Below are 14,328 nucleotides of genomic sequence, written 5' to 3'. Positions count from 1 at the left end.
CCAACCCATGTGAGGAATCTTCAACTGAGAAATTCTTGCACAATATATGTCATACTGAGTTCATGCACATTAAGAACAGATGCTTCCAAAATGTCAAGATGTGTGAGGGAAAAAAAGCCAAGAAATAGGATTTATTCCTTGCTTATTTATTTATTGAGCAACACAATGAAGCTCTTTGAGCAAGAAATGTTTTACAGTAGTACAAAAAAACAATACGTCTAGCTGGCTTCCAAGTGAGGTCAAAGCAGACCAAGCAAAACTATATTCTCTTTACTCATATTTGACTTACTTAGGTAAATTTAGTAAGAAAAGCTAAAAAGCATTATATGTAAAACAAAACTGAATCTACTTTCTGCGAAAGGCAAGTTATATCTGGTAAAAACAATTAAAGCAATTGATTCCCACAAAACAATATAAAAACAGAGAAATCACCCAATTTAATATGTTTGGAACCGTCTTGTGTGTTTTCAAAGAAGACCAGAATTAAGTCATAATAAAGAGATTTACAACAAGAAAAAGACAGAGCCAACAGATATGTACTTTTAAATGTAAACTCGTATAGAACCAGTAGACTTTTTTTCACAGCAGACATTTGATATATCTAACACAGGTAACTAACGCTATTAGAATCTATATGCATAGAATCTTTTGTCATCATTAGATTATAGACTAAAGATTTCTGAAAATATATGAGAGGCTTTCAGTGCATTCATTCTTAATTACCCCAGGTTGGATTCATTTTAGGATTTCAGTAATGGCTGAATTCAAATTTGGTTTGTCAGTGCCGTGGTAGAACTGTATTTTTTTCCATATTTCTTTAAGGACAACCTTAAATGCATTTTTTAAAACATTTAGTAAGATTTCTGTATTACTAAGAGGAAAAACTATATTAACTGGAAGTTTGTGTTAATGTAAAAAATAAACATACACAGTAAAAACTTGGCAATACAACTAAGGTTGCTTGAGAAAAAGTTTTCTGCCTTCACCCGTGCAAGGGGAGTAGGCTAAGACCTGTAATGGGATCTGTAATGCACCTCTCAATGAGCTGGAGATAGGTGAGGTTCTCTTTTGTATTAGGGTCAAAGAAGCCCTTAGTGTCATCACCAGCATCAGACAGAATCTGGTTCATTTCCTCATCAAAGTAACCCCTTTCATATGCTACCTGTACAGGTACTCTGTGACTGTATACTGGGTCAATGATGCCTCCTGTGGCAATTTGTGCTTCAAGGAGACGAATTCCATGATCTTTCACAATAAGATCCTTTTTCAAGGCCTGGAACAAAGAAATCATGTTTCCAGTGTAGGGATCTTTGTACCCAGTAACTGCCCTTTCTGCTGAAAGTAGTTTGTTTTTCCACTCACTGCCAACTACTCTTTGAGCTACAGCTTCCTCTACAGAAAGTTTCTTATTGTTCACCGGGTCGATGACAAAACCAGTGGCAGCTTGGGCCTCCAGCAGAACAAGAGAAGTTCCAGGAGTCAGTAGGGATTTGCCTTTGGCTTCATAGATACTCATTGTCTCTTGAGTGGACTGCAGATACACTCCTGCAATGCTGTTTGTCCCCTCTAAGTACTTACGTACTGAGTACATTTCACTTACGTCTGTCACTGTGATTTTTCCAGCACTAAGATCTTTGTAGAGACCCTCGTCAATGATTTTTGATTCAAGTAGCTCACTAGCAGTGACATCCTTTCTGATTCCATGGAACGTTGTGACGTCAGTTGTCTCTGTGATTGTGGTGGTGATTGTTGTGCTGCTGCTGCTGCTGCTGTCTACTTTTGTTTGTGGTAATTGGCATGTCACAATTGATGACGATGAGGTTGTTGCGGTCTGCTGCTGAATGATTGTCAGGATGATTTCCATAAACCGTTCAATTGTGATTGATCCGGACTTGAACTGTTTCACAAGTTCTCTTCTCTTTTCCTCAGTGATGTATTTGGAGTAGAGCAGATCCCACAGAGAAACAGTTGTTCCTTGGTATTGCCCTCCTGCTTTTGTTGTCATTTTGGATTTCAGAATGAGTTTTGTCGCCTCATCAACAAAGAAATAAAACTCGCCTTTGTTTACAATGGACAGTAAGACAAGGCCTGTAATGGGATCTGTAACACACCTCTCAATGAGCTGGAGATAGGTGAGGTTCTCTTGAGTGTTGGGATCAAAGAAGCCCTTGGTGTCATCATCAGGGTCAGACAGAATCTGGTTCATTTCCTCATCAAAGTAGCCTCTTTCATATGCTACCTGTACAGGTACTCTGTGACTGTACACTGGGTCAATGATGCCTCCTGTGGCAATTTGTGCTTCAAGAAGACGAATTCCATGATCTTTGACAATGAGATCCTTTTTCAAGGCCTGGAACAAGGAAATCATGTTTCCAGTGTAGGGATCTTTGTACCCAGTAACTGCTCGTTCTGCTGAAAGTAGTTTGTTTTTCCACTCACTGCCAACTACTCTTTGAGTTACAGCTTCCTCAACAGAAAGTTTCTTATTTTTGACTGGGTCAATGACAAAACCAGTGGCAGCTTGGGCCTCCAGCAGAATCAGAGACGTACCAGGGGTCAGAAGGCCTTTGCTCTTGGCTTCGTAGATGCTCATAACTTTCTTTGTAGATTCAACTCTGACACCTGCTATACAGTTTGTAGCTCCAAGGTACTTTTGAATTGATTCCATTTTGTCAACTTTCTCTTCAGTTACTTTCCCTTGTATGATCTGTTGAAAAAGCTCCTTTGAAATAATCTTTGACTCATACAACTCACTGGCTGAGACCTGCTTTCTCAGTCCCTTGAACTTTCTTTCTTTGGATGATACCTCCGTAATGATCACAGTGAGGATTTCAACTATCTCCTCTATTTTCATGGCTTTTGTCTTGTATTGTTGTATGAGCTGCGCCCTTTTTTGTTCTGAAATGTATTCAGAGACCAATACTTCCCACAAGGTCACCTTCTTGTTTTTAAATTTCCCTGCATCCATGGCAATAGTTTTGTTTTTGAAGGCAAGCTCTATTTCCTCATTTGTGTGAAATTCATGGGATTCCTCTTCATGCAGGGGTAGAAGAAGTAGCCCAGTGTCTGGATCTTTCTCACATCGCTTTATGAGCTCAAGGTAAGAGAGGTTTTCTTTGGTATTTGGGTCAAAGAATCCCTTCACATCATCAGTGGGGTTTGACAGGATTTTGCTGATTTCACCATCCAGACAGCCCCTTTTGATAGCAACATGAACAGGCAGTCTGTGACTTTGATTTGGGTCAATTATTCCTCCAGTTGCCATCTGTACCTCAAGAAGACGAATGCCATCACTTCTTTGAATCAGCTGTTCATTCATGGCTTCAAATAGTGAAATTGTAATATCTGTGTATGGATCTTTATAGCCTGTAACAGCTCGTTCAGCTGTTAGAAGTTGCTCATGTACATCTGGTCCAATTATTTTCTCTCTTGCTGCCTCATCAACAGTATAGAACTTGTTTTTGACAGGATCGATAATCCATCCTGTTGCAGCCTGTGCTTCAAGTAGTTCAAGTGCAATGCCAGGTGTCAGCCGATCTTGTTTTTTTGCTTCGTAGATGCTCATTACTTTCTGGGACGGATAATGTTTAATTCCAGCGATGCTTCCGGTTCCCTTCAGGTATCCTCTCACAGGTTCATGTTGGGTTACTGCTTCAAAAGCCACTTTCCCTTCTTTCACCTGTTTGAATGCATCTCCATCAATGATATCAGAATCCAATAGTTGTTGTGCAGAGACGGGCTTTCGCAGGCCCATTGTCATTTTGGGAGTTTCACTCTTCTCCAGTTTTTCAATGGTGGAAATCACTAATGTGATTATGGTTTCTATGCTAACTGTCCTTGATCTGTATTTTTCGGTGAATTCAAGCTGTTGGTCCTCAGTGAAGTACCTAGAGTGAATCAAGTCCCACAGAGAAACTGATTTCCCTGAGTAGCGTCCCACTGATATGCTCACAGATGTCTTTTCAAACTCTTGCTTTATCTCTGTGTCAGTATACATTTTTGCCTTTGTTCCTGTAGCTTTTGGTGAGGCATTCAGTGGCAGGAGAAGAAGTCCTGTTTCCTTGTCCTTGACACATCTACCCAACATTTCCATGTAGGTGAGATTCTCTTGTGTCTTTGGGTCAAAAAAGCCCTTTGTGTCATCAGTTGAGTCTGATAGGATTTGATTAAGTTCTGCATCAAAATATCCTTTCCTGTATGCAACCTCAAGGGGTAAGTGAAGGCATTTCAAAGGATCAATGATACCACCTGTGGCAATCTGGGCTTCAAGTAAACGGATGCCATGCTGTTTGACGATGAGATCCTTTTTCAAGGCTTGGAAGAGTGAGATCTTGTGACCAGTGTATGGATCTGTGTAACCAGTGACAGCCCTCTCTGCAGACAAAAGCTTTTCATACACCTGTGGAGGAATTACCTTTTCTTTGAGAGCTTGTTCCACTGTGAGTTTTTTGTTTTTTAGGGGATCGACAATGAATCCTGTGGCTGCTTGTGCTTCAAGGAGGCAAAGGGCAGTGCCACGTGTGAGAATGCCATTACTTTGTGCTTCATAGATGCTTAGCTTCTGATTGGAGGGTTGCAGAATCACTCCAGCAACACAACTTTGCCCTTGTAGGTAGGCATGTACACTGTCCATTTTCATCACGTCAGTGCTTGTCATATTTCCATTGATCAAATTGTTGTATGTATTTTTATCCACAATTTGAAGCTCCAAAAGATCAACAACAGAGATTTCTCCTCTGAGACCTTTGAAGTTCAGCCCTGCTTGCTGTTTTATCTCCTTGCTCTCAATGATCTCCAAAATGGTGACAATGAGTTGCTCAATTGTGATCTTCCTTGACTTGAAGAGCTTGAAAAACTCCTGTCTTTTTTCCTCAGACAGATACTCTGAATTAAAGATATCCCACAGAGTTGTGTGCTTGCCCTTGAACCTTCCATACTTAACAGTAACTGTTGTTGTTTTGAATTTTTCCCACGTATTATCATTTATGTTAATTTTGTGACCTTTGCCTTTGAGTGGCAACAGGCACAGACCTGTACTCGGATCAGTAACGCATCTGGCCATGAGCTGCAAGTAAGTCAGGTTCTCGTGGTTGTTGGGGTCAAAGAATCCTTTGGTGTCATCACTTGGATCATCCAGAATCGTATTCATTTCCTCATTAAAGTATCCCCTCTGGTAGGCCACATGGACAGGAATGCGATGGCTGTTCACTGGATCAATGATCCCACCAGTAGCAATTTGTGCTTCCAGGAGTCGAATTCCATGATCTTTTAGGATGAGATCTTTTTGCATTGCTTGGAACAGGGAGATTATTTTGCCATCATATGGATCTTTGTACCCAGTGACCGCTTTCTCTGCTGAGCGCAGCTTTTGACAGACATCAGGCCCCACAATCTTTGCTTTGACAGCATCATCCACTGAAAACTTCCTGTTGCAAATAGGGTCAATTATGAACCCTGTTGCTGCCTGTGCTTCCAATAGAATCAGAGCAGTTCCTGGCATCAGCTTTCCTTTTTGTCTAGCCTGGTAGATGGTCATGATTTGAGAATTAGGAAGCAGAATACCCGCAATGCTTTCTTTCCCCTGTAGGTACACATTTACATTTTCATCTTCAATCACATCCTTCGCTGTTATTTTTCCCTTTTGTAGATCTTCCATGACCTCCTTGGTAATGATATCTGCCTCCACAAGCTGTTTGGCTGTGACAGTGTCTCTGATGCCTTCAAAAACAACTTTAGTTGTTTTCACAGACTTTTCTATGACTTCCAGAACTGTTGTGATGATTATCTTGATATTGGTTTTCCCTTCTCTGAATTTTTGAATGATGTCCCTCCTCTGATGTTCATCAAAGTATTCTGACATCAGGAGTTCCCACAGAGACACTGTCATTCCCATGTACTTTCCACATGTCACGTTCACCTTCTCTTCTTTGAAGGACATTTTAGTTTGGTAGTCAATGAAGTTGAAATTCAGCTTGCCTGACTTTTCAGTGAGAGGAAGGAGGCAGAGTCCAGTGATGGGATCAATAACGCACCTTTCCATCAGCTGAAGATAAGTTAGGTTGGCTTCTGTGTTTGGATCGAAAAACCCTTTGGTATCATCCCCTGAATCTTCTAGTATTTTGTTCATTTCTTCATTAAAATAACCTCTCTTGAAGGCTACTTCTGTGGGAAGTCTGTGACTGTTGATTGGGTCTATTATTCCACCTGTGGCAATTTGTGCCTCAAGCAGGCGAATCCCATGTTCCTTAACAATGAGGTCTTTTGACAGTGCTTGAAAGAGGGATATAGTTTCACCTGTGTATGGATCTTTGTATCCAGTTACCGCCCGCTCAGCAGAACGCAGTTTTGCATGATATTCTGGCCCAAAAAGTTGGTTTTTGATGGCCTCATCCACAGTGAACTTTTTGTTTTCCACAGGATCTATCATGAATCCAGTTGCAGCTTGTGCCTCCAGAAGAACTAGTGCTGTTCCAGGCATCAGTATGCCTTGCTTCATGGCTTGATAAATGCTCATTCTCTGGTTTGTTGAGAGTACAGCAACGCCTGCAATACTGCCTTTGCCCTCCAGGTATTCTTTCACTGTTTCCATCAACATCACATCTTGTGTTGTGGTCTTTCCCTTCTGTAGGTCATCGAATAGTTCTTTGTCAATGATGTTTGACTGAAGGAGTTCAGTGGAGGAAATACCTCTTCGCAGACCTTTGAAGGTGATGCAAACAGGAAGGAGCATCAGGCCTGTTTCAGGCTCCACAGTGCATTTCTCTAGGAGGTTTTTGTAGTTAAGATTTTCCTGTGAGCTTGGATTGTAGAACACTTTGAGCTCTGACATCTCGTTGTTGAGCAAATCCTTTTCATAGTGGCCCTTCTGGATCGCTGATTCAACTGAAATTGTTTTCTTCTCAGCAGGATCAAACAGGCCTTGTGTGGCTATCTGCGCTTCCAGCAGCCTCAATCCATAATCTTTTGGGACTACATCCTTTTGCATAGCTTGGAATACAGATATTATTTGCTTGGTGTAGGGGTCTTCATAGCCTTTGACAGCTTTCTCTGCTGAGAGGAGTTTCTCTTTCATCTCTGGTCCAACTATTCCCTCTTTAACAGCATCTTCTACGGGAAGTATTTGATTGTTTATCGGGTCGATGATGCCCACTGTGGCTGCCTGTGCTTCAAGCAGGGCTAATGCTGTTCCTGGCTTAAGAAGACGTTTTTTCATGGCTTGGTATATGGTTACCTTCTCCTTTGTCTTTTCGAGAAAGATTCCAGCCACAGGTTTGTAGACCTTTGTGTGGCCATTTTCCTTCACCCCAGTAGAGTCCATCTTGGTCTAAAAAGCTGTGTGATATAAAAACATTATCTTAAATTAGTTTCAATATTGCATGAACTGTCTTTAACAAACATTAAGATATTTTTGTCTCAGCCACATTGTATACACATTGATTCTTATTAGAAAATAGTTTGTTCAAATTATATGCAGTACTTTATGAAAATGTTTAACTTTAACTAGCTGCACATAATGTTAAGATCCAGATAGTCTATCAAAGTAATACAAAAATTGGGCATACTCTCAGTGTATAATGTGCCACTTTCCTCAACTAATTCAGTCTAACACACGTCAACACAGTGCATGAAGTTCATAACATTCAGTTTTAGAGAGGTGCTGATTCAACTGTATGGCCATCTTGTAGACTTCATGGTTGTAGTACTGTTGAACTGTGTTTTATTATACTCAGAGGTGCTTCTGATTTGTATAAATAAAGGTAGACTATATTTTTATAATGCAGTCAAATTCAACAGCTCCTCGTTCAGTCGTTTAGGTCATCTTTCTTAAAGAAGAGTTTTTCTTCTTTCCCTTAAAGTTGGAGAACTGAATTTAAGTGGCACCCATAGCATTTTACAATATGGTCTGTCTTCTAACTTCATATCAAACCTTTTAGTGTCCTTATGACTCTTTGGGCACCCTCAGATTCTTGGATGGTCTTCTCCCTGTTCCAGGCTTTTAGCCCTGCGGCTTTGAAACTGTAGAAATAAGTCAAGCAAAATAGATTTCGTTCATCAAACTATTTCTTCACAGACATGTTTATCATTTAACAATGGATTATTTCATACATCTTATGTACTACTTTATTGCACCTATGTAATTTACCTCACAGCTATGCCATAAAATTCAACTGATACACACACACACGCCAGATACGTTATCAAATAAATAGTAAGATAGCAAGTTTATAACAACACTCATAAAACTCTCTCGTTGTATATGCTCTGTCCAAAGCAAATGTTTTTTAACCATTAAAGTAAAAATACCCAACTAACAAAATGTTTTCGTGATGCGAATAGTATTTTCTAATTTGACAGTGCAGATTTTCTTGCTTTCTTTTTAGTAGATATAAAAGGCAATAGAAGATTTTAAGGTCCCCCTCTCATATGCAAAGTTCTTAATAGCAAGGACTACAATGCAAACCGTCTTGTTAACTACTTGCTTGTAAGAAGTATAGATTTTAACTACACATGCTTTTCCTGTTGCAGGCTGATGTATGCACTGCTGCACCGCTTTAAAATGTTGTGTTTCACTTCATTCTTACTTTATTTTTAGTCAGCGGGTTTTTTTTTTTTTTTTGGTATTTTCCTTATCTCATGACTACTATTAGTATCAAGTGGTTTTTATTATTTCACATTATCTTTTGCCTTTTTCATGGCTCTTTTTGAAGCATGTGATTTCTTAGTTTTAAGTCACTTTAAGCTGCATTTCTTATATGAAAGTTACTATATAAATAAAATGAATGAAGTTTAATACAACTATTAACACATATTTTTGATTCAGTAAAAACAATAATAGCACCTCCTAGTAAATGTAAGTCTTTATTCGACATACCTTACAGAATTTAAATATTTTTGAGCGCCTAGTTCAAGTGACGATATTCTTTCTTCATACGTATTTCATAAATCTAATAACAATCTAACTAACAATCTAATTTAGGTTATATCTTTCTTTTCATATCATCTCACTTTTCATATCATACATTAGAAATCACCTCTCAGGTCATGTTTTCCGAGCGGCAGGTATTTGCTTTGGCATACTTCAAAACTGGAACATCCAGATGCTCATTGTTATAATAAACACTGTGCCATTCTTAATCCTTTAAACCTCATCATTACATTCCTCAACATTCACCCTTCTTTTAGTACTTTTTACTTTGTTAAAAGGAAATATCCGACTCTGTAGATGCTTTTTTCTTTCCTTTAAAGTCAGATAACTGAACTTGAATGACACCCATGAGATAGGTTTTACAATATGATCTCTCTTTCATCTTTAAATAAAATTTTTTTGTGTCCTTATGAATCAGTGGCCAACCTTTGGTCCTTGGATGCTCCTTACTGTTCCAAAATCAGTAGCGTTACCCAGGCTTTTAGCAGGGTTGGAAACTCCGTCCCTGTAGAGATAAGACAAGCAAAATACAGTTTGTTTATCTTTCCCATAAGTATGTTTATGATGTGATTATTTTATGACTTTTATTATCGTGTAGTTATATTTATTGCACCTGTGTATTAACCTGCTGTATCTACCTAATGAAGGTGGTAGTGGCCTGCCAGTGATTTTCTAATTTGAAATGAATATAAATTGATTCACAGTGTCATTATTTGTTAAACCAAGAAGTATATTGGCATCATCTTTTTTTTCTTTTTCGTCATGTACCTATTCAGATTAGAAATGAACTCTCATGAAAGGTTTTACAAACATTACGTATTTATTTTGGCATGCTTTATAAGTGGAACAGCCAAGACGCCCAGTGTTGCAACAAACGGCATGGAAATACTTACACAACACTGCCTTGTCATCGCAATATGCAATATGGACTTCAAGCATTCAAAGAAATCAGATCATAGAATTTTTTTAACTTTCCAACTTTGTTCACCAGCTCGTCACTAACCTCTTCTTCTTGTCTGACTGCTGTTTAGAGCTGATATTGTAGACGTTTTGGAAGTGAATCCAAAAATGAGTGCAATGCAAAAATCCTCAATACAAGAGGAACTGCAGAGTTGGGATTTTGTTTCGTGTACCAGAAGTCATATGATCCAGTGTTGAAATTTTCCCATCTAGTAAATCAGAAAATAAACCAGCTACGGTTAATCTAACTGTGAAATACATATAATTAAGTAGTGGCATTATCTTTTTGTTTTTTTTGGATCCTATGAAAAGGTTGAAATCAAAAGGAAATAACCTGACATTCAAGTTTGAACAATTCCAGTAGTGTTACATGAGGAGAATGTGTTTTATGTAATAGATGATGTCATGCCTGCCCAGTAGGAGTGAACAGAAAAAAAGGGTGTGTAAGGTTCAGGAGCATAGACAAGGCTCTGTTCTGTACATTATTATTTCCATATGTTGCTTACTGTGGGAGTTTTGTCACAAAAATGAGCTTAATTAGCTTCACTGCTTGTGAACTGCCATTCAACCATTTCCTTCACAAAAGCCTGCACGGTTAAAAATAGTCCTGTCATTTATAATCTCTGTGGACTGAAGGTGTGTACTGCTTTCTAGTGCATGCGATGCAAAGTGGATCTTGTGGCACTTACGGCATCATAGCTGTGACAACTTACAGCAGCAGTTATGTGGTGCTACATTACATTATCTCTGCCTGCAATTGCACAGTTTGCTGTTTGAGACTGGCACCCTCTTTACATTTATTGCACCGCACAAGTTCTCTTATCGTGTCGTAAATGCAAATACATTAGTCGCATGAAGCTGTTGCAGTGTTAACATACTGTAGCTTCACTGTTCAGGCTACATTTTAAACTTGGACAAATTCATGCACCTGTCCAAAGAACAGTCAAGAGTGCCTAAGTAAACACTTGCAGCAACTCCAAGCACCTACAGTAATTGTACACTTCGTTAACTTAAACATAATTAGGCACACCCATGCAATATAACGCAGTCTAATAAAACAACCCTGCCATAACATGTCTTTAAGAAGGTCATGTTCCAGTTATAGCACCTTAACTATAACATCAATGCTAAAACATAAATTAATTACCACCTCTGTGACAGTGTAAAGGAAAAAAAAACTGGCAGGCATATACAGGCATCATAAAAATAGACTTTAGATTGGACTGATATACCTAATAAAGTGGTTAATTATAGTATTATAAATTAATACCTATAAGCTAATAAATCTACCTAATTAATGTGCCCTATAAAATCATTTCTTAGAGCCCAAGGTGAAGTCTGACCAACCGTCCAAAGATGCCCAAAGATAATTAATATCCTAGAATGCGCAACAAGGATAAGCAGCAAAAATCGTCATTGTCAAGTCGTTAATCATCAGGTCTGTTCACCTTAGCCAATACACGTGATGATTTGTCTTAAAGGCAAATTACTGTTACACCTACTTGTCTGGATGAGTGATAGAGCTTCAAACTGTAGATTCAACTCAGCCAAAAAACTGTCTGGCAGCCCACTGAACCTACTAGCTTTATGTCTTGGATGGGCTGATTGACAACCATGTATCATTTCAGATCTATCACCTTATCTTTGCGGTGCATCCTTGGCACAATTTCAGGAATAGTAAAACCAGAAAGATAAGTAACATGTAGATACAACCACTGATTACATAGCATTGCAGTAATTGCACACTGGCTTAAATTTAAGGTTAATTAGGGTGTACCCAGCAATCTAATGCAGTCCGATACAACAACCTTTGTCTTTAAGAAGATCATGGTGACATTGGTGACATTATCAGAAATGTGTCAATTGAGTTAAATCATAGTTAAAGGTGGTGTTGTACTGGACTATATTATATCCAGAGGTATTTTCCATTTGCATACACATGTATGGAAACATACATATAGAAACCACCTTAACTAGAACCTCAATGCTAAAACATAATTCAATTATCACCTCTGTGACAGTGTAAAAAGAAAAAACCCTGACAGGCATATGGAGGCATCGTTAAAGATAGACTTTGTACAGATGTACTTATTAATGACTTTGACTTGTCTCTGAGGTGAATTAGTTACACCTACTTGTCTGAATGAGTTATAGGACTTTAAACTGCAGCTTCAACGTAAGAAACCGAAGAATCTGTCAGACAAGCATGTGAACCTACCACCTTTATGCCTTGAAGAAAATCCAATGGGGAACCTCATCTTAAGATTCATCATTTCATTATCCTTTTTATCCCTGGGGTGCATTTCTGACATAATCACCGGTTAGAAAAACTGGCAATGATTGAACAAAGTATCACGTAGACACACGCATGGATTGCACAATATTTTCTGTGTCTGGTGTTAGGATTGTCATGAGGATTGTGTGAGCAGTCACAGATGATCAACAAGGAATGTTTGCTTTCTCTTCTTATCAGAAGGGTGTGGGCTGACAGTGCAGGAAGGTTTTCTCTCAACTTTCGGCTTTTACAAGACTATTGCGGTACAACTTATCCCACATCAAACAAAAAGTGCTTTCACTTCAGATTAAGGAGGACTTTCATTTTTCAACTTTTCACTGAAATCTCTCTTTTTTTCCCCTATTAGACATTTAGAAAAGTTAAACAAATTTTTGAATTTACACCAATGTTACAAATAAAATCTCCTCTTACCTGATGTTTCTATATTGAAATTCCGCTCCTGTCAGCGCCGGTAAGCAGTCCTGGAGATCTTGAGGTGCTCCTCACATCTCAGAGTAGTCCTCAGTGCTCACCGGTCAGATATACACTAGATCCAGCTGTAAAGTCCCTCCCCTCCTGAGGCACAACCCTTTTTTTGTTCAGACTGTGAGGGAGTAGCAGCCAGGGATCACTGAACTCAAGCCAGGAATTCCTGTTAACTTCCTCAGAGCATGTCCATTGTGCTTTTAAACAATAACGAGTGTTCCTATCTCTTCTCTAGGTGAGCGGGTTTAATCAAGTGACAATGTAATCTTCTGCACGCATACATTCAAGTCTTATAGATGATTCTGGTCAAACACAGGGGTCCTAAACTCTTTTTGTGTTTTATTGGTGTACAGTAAATGATTTGTCTTTTACACAATGTATCGAAAGTGAGCAGCGAGACATTATCTTCCTTATCTAACCAGCCAGGTTTTGACAAGCAGAGCGGATGTCCTGGGATTACGGGGAGCTTTGTCTTTATGTGTAAATTTCCTTCAGGTTTGGCAGGTTTTCAACTCTGAGTAGCAGAGACTCAACAGGTCACAGCTTGGTAGGGTGGGTGCATTCATTTACAATAAAAAAAAAAAATCAATTGCATCACAAAACAAGCCTCACGAACAGAAAACAGGTGGTAAACCAGATGCAAAGACGTTAATCACATGGTAATGTCTCGCATTGTTCTGTGACTAATGATGGAAAGTTTTTGCTTTGGAGGGGGAAAGCTGCAACAGGTTCTACATGTCAGAACACATACATAATGGCTTAAAAGAACAGAAGTGATTTGAATAAAATCCAGCCTCTATAAGTCACGCTTTAATGCAATAACTTCAAAATGAATTAGGGTTGCTATCAAAAAATGAAGATCTCATTGACAACTTTATTTTCTCACTGAAGATGAAACTAAATCTCTACAAAAGATTTATTACAACAAAAATATATAGAATATTACTTTCCTTCTAAAGTGACAGAATTATTATTATTATTATTTTTTATCTTCGCCTTTGTGAGCAGGTATGGGTCTTGACCTACACAGTCTGTATGAGACTAGAACCCTGAAGAAGGACCAGTCAGTCTTGGCCGACCCAAGTCACCCCCTGAAATCCTAATTTGTGTTATTACCTTCAGGTTGCAAATACAAGACAAACGGATATAAAGACTCCTTGTTCCTGCTGCCATGTGAAATTATTTCGTGGCATGTATTTATTGTTACTTTACTGGTTGTTTCTTACTTACCTTTGTGTTATTTATGTTATGTTTATCCATATGTTTGTGTTGTTCTGCTGCTGCACCACATTCAGACATAGTTTGCATAGTTTTGCATATCATTATCATCATGACTGTTGTGTACTTCGAAAAAAGCTTTAGAAAATGTTCATTCATAATTAACGTGGCATGACTATTACGTCTATTTCGTCACAAAACAGACGCTACATGTACAGCTGTTATTGTTTGCATAAACTAGATGTAAAACATCAATCACGCGATAATGTCTCGCATTGGTTTGTTCCACATGTGACACTTATAATGGCTTAAAAGAACAGATGTAATTTAAATTGAAAAAACGTATTTTGTGCTCCAAAATTGTTGTTTAAAATAACTTATTACGTGATTCAGCCTTTATGCATCACATTTTCTGGGCCATGATAGTATATTTTAATTAAATAACTTAAGTTTTATATCAAAA

At 38.5% G+C, this 14,328-nt stretch overlaps 1 protein-coding gene across 4 annotated transcripts; it reads right to left on the bottom strand.

Annotated features, from left to right (window-relative positions):
* Positions 1–130: 130 nt before the first annotated feature.
* Positions 131–12,695, bottom strand: eppk1 (epiplakin 1). Of its 4 annotated transcripts, XM_027286165.1 has the most exons (4): positions 12,594–12,695; positions 9,353–9,431; positions 7,928–8,016; positions 131–7,332 (listed from the first exon to the last, which is right to left on the bottom strand). In XM_027286165.1, the coding sequence occupies exon 4, from the start codon at positions 7,316–7,318 to the stop codon at positions 983–985; it is 6,336 nt and encodes a 2,111-aa protein (XP_027141966.1). In that variant the 5' UTR covers positions 7,319–7,332; positions 7,928–8,016; positions 9,353–9,431; positions 12,594–12,695; the 3' UTR covers positions 131–982. The 4 variants fall into 4 exon arrangements, with proteins under 4 accessions (XP_027141966.1, XP_027141965.1, XP_027141967.1 ...); XM_027286164.1 differs by having other exon boundaries at positions 131–9,431; XM_027286166.1 differs by lacking the exon at positions 12,594–12,695 and having other exon boundaries at positions 131–1,034; positions 2,112–11,089.
* Between the last annotated feature and the right edge of the window lie 1,633 nt (positions 12,696–14,328).

Source organism: Larimichthys crocea, chromosome XIII (genome assembly GCF_000972845.2).
Source record: "Larimichthys crocea isolate SSNF chromosome XIII, L_crocea_2.0, whole genome shotgun sequence".
NCBI lineage: Eukaryota > Metazoa > Chordata > Actinopteri > Sciaenidae > Larimichthys > Larimichthys crocea.
The sequence above is the reverse complement of the archived record's forward strand: the minus strand, read 5'-3'. Positions and strand labels throughout refer to the sequence as shown.

What these genes read in the sequence shown, in the direction of transcription:
- eppk1 (XM_027286164.1), bottom strand. Translation starts at nt 7,318, where the DNA reads ATGGACTCTACTGGGGTGAAGGAAAATGGCCACACAAAGGTCTACAAA.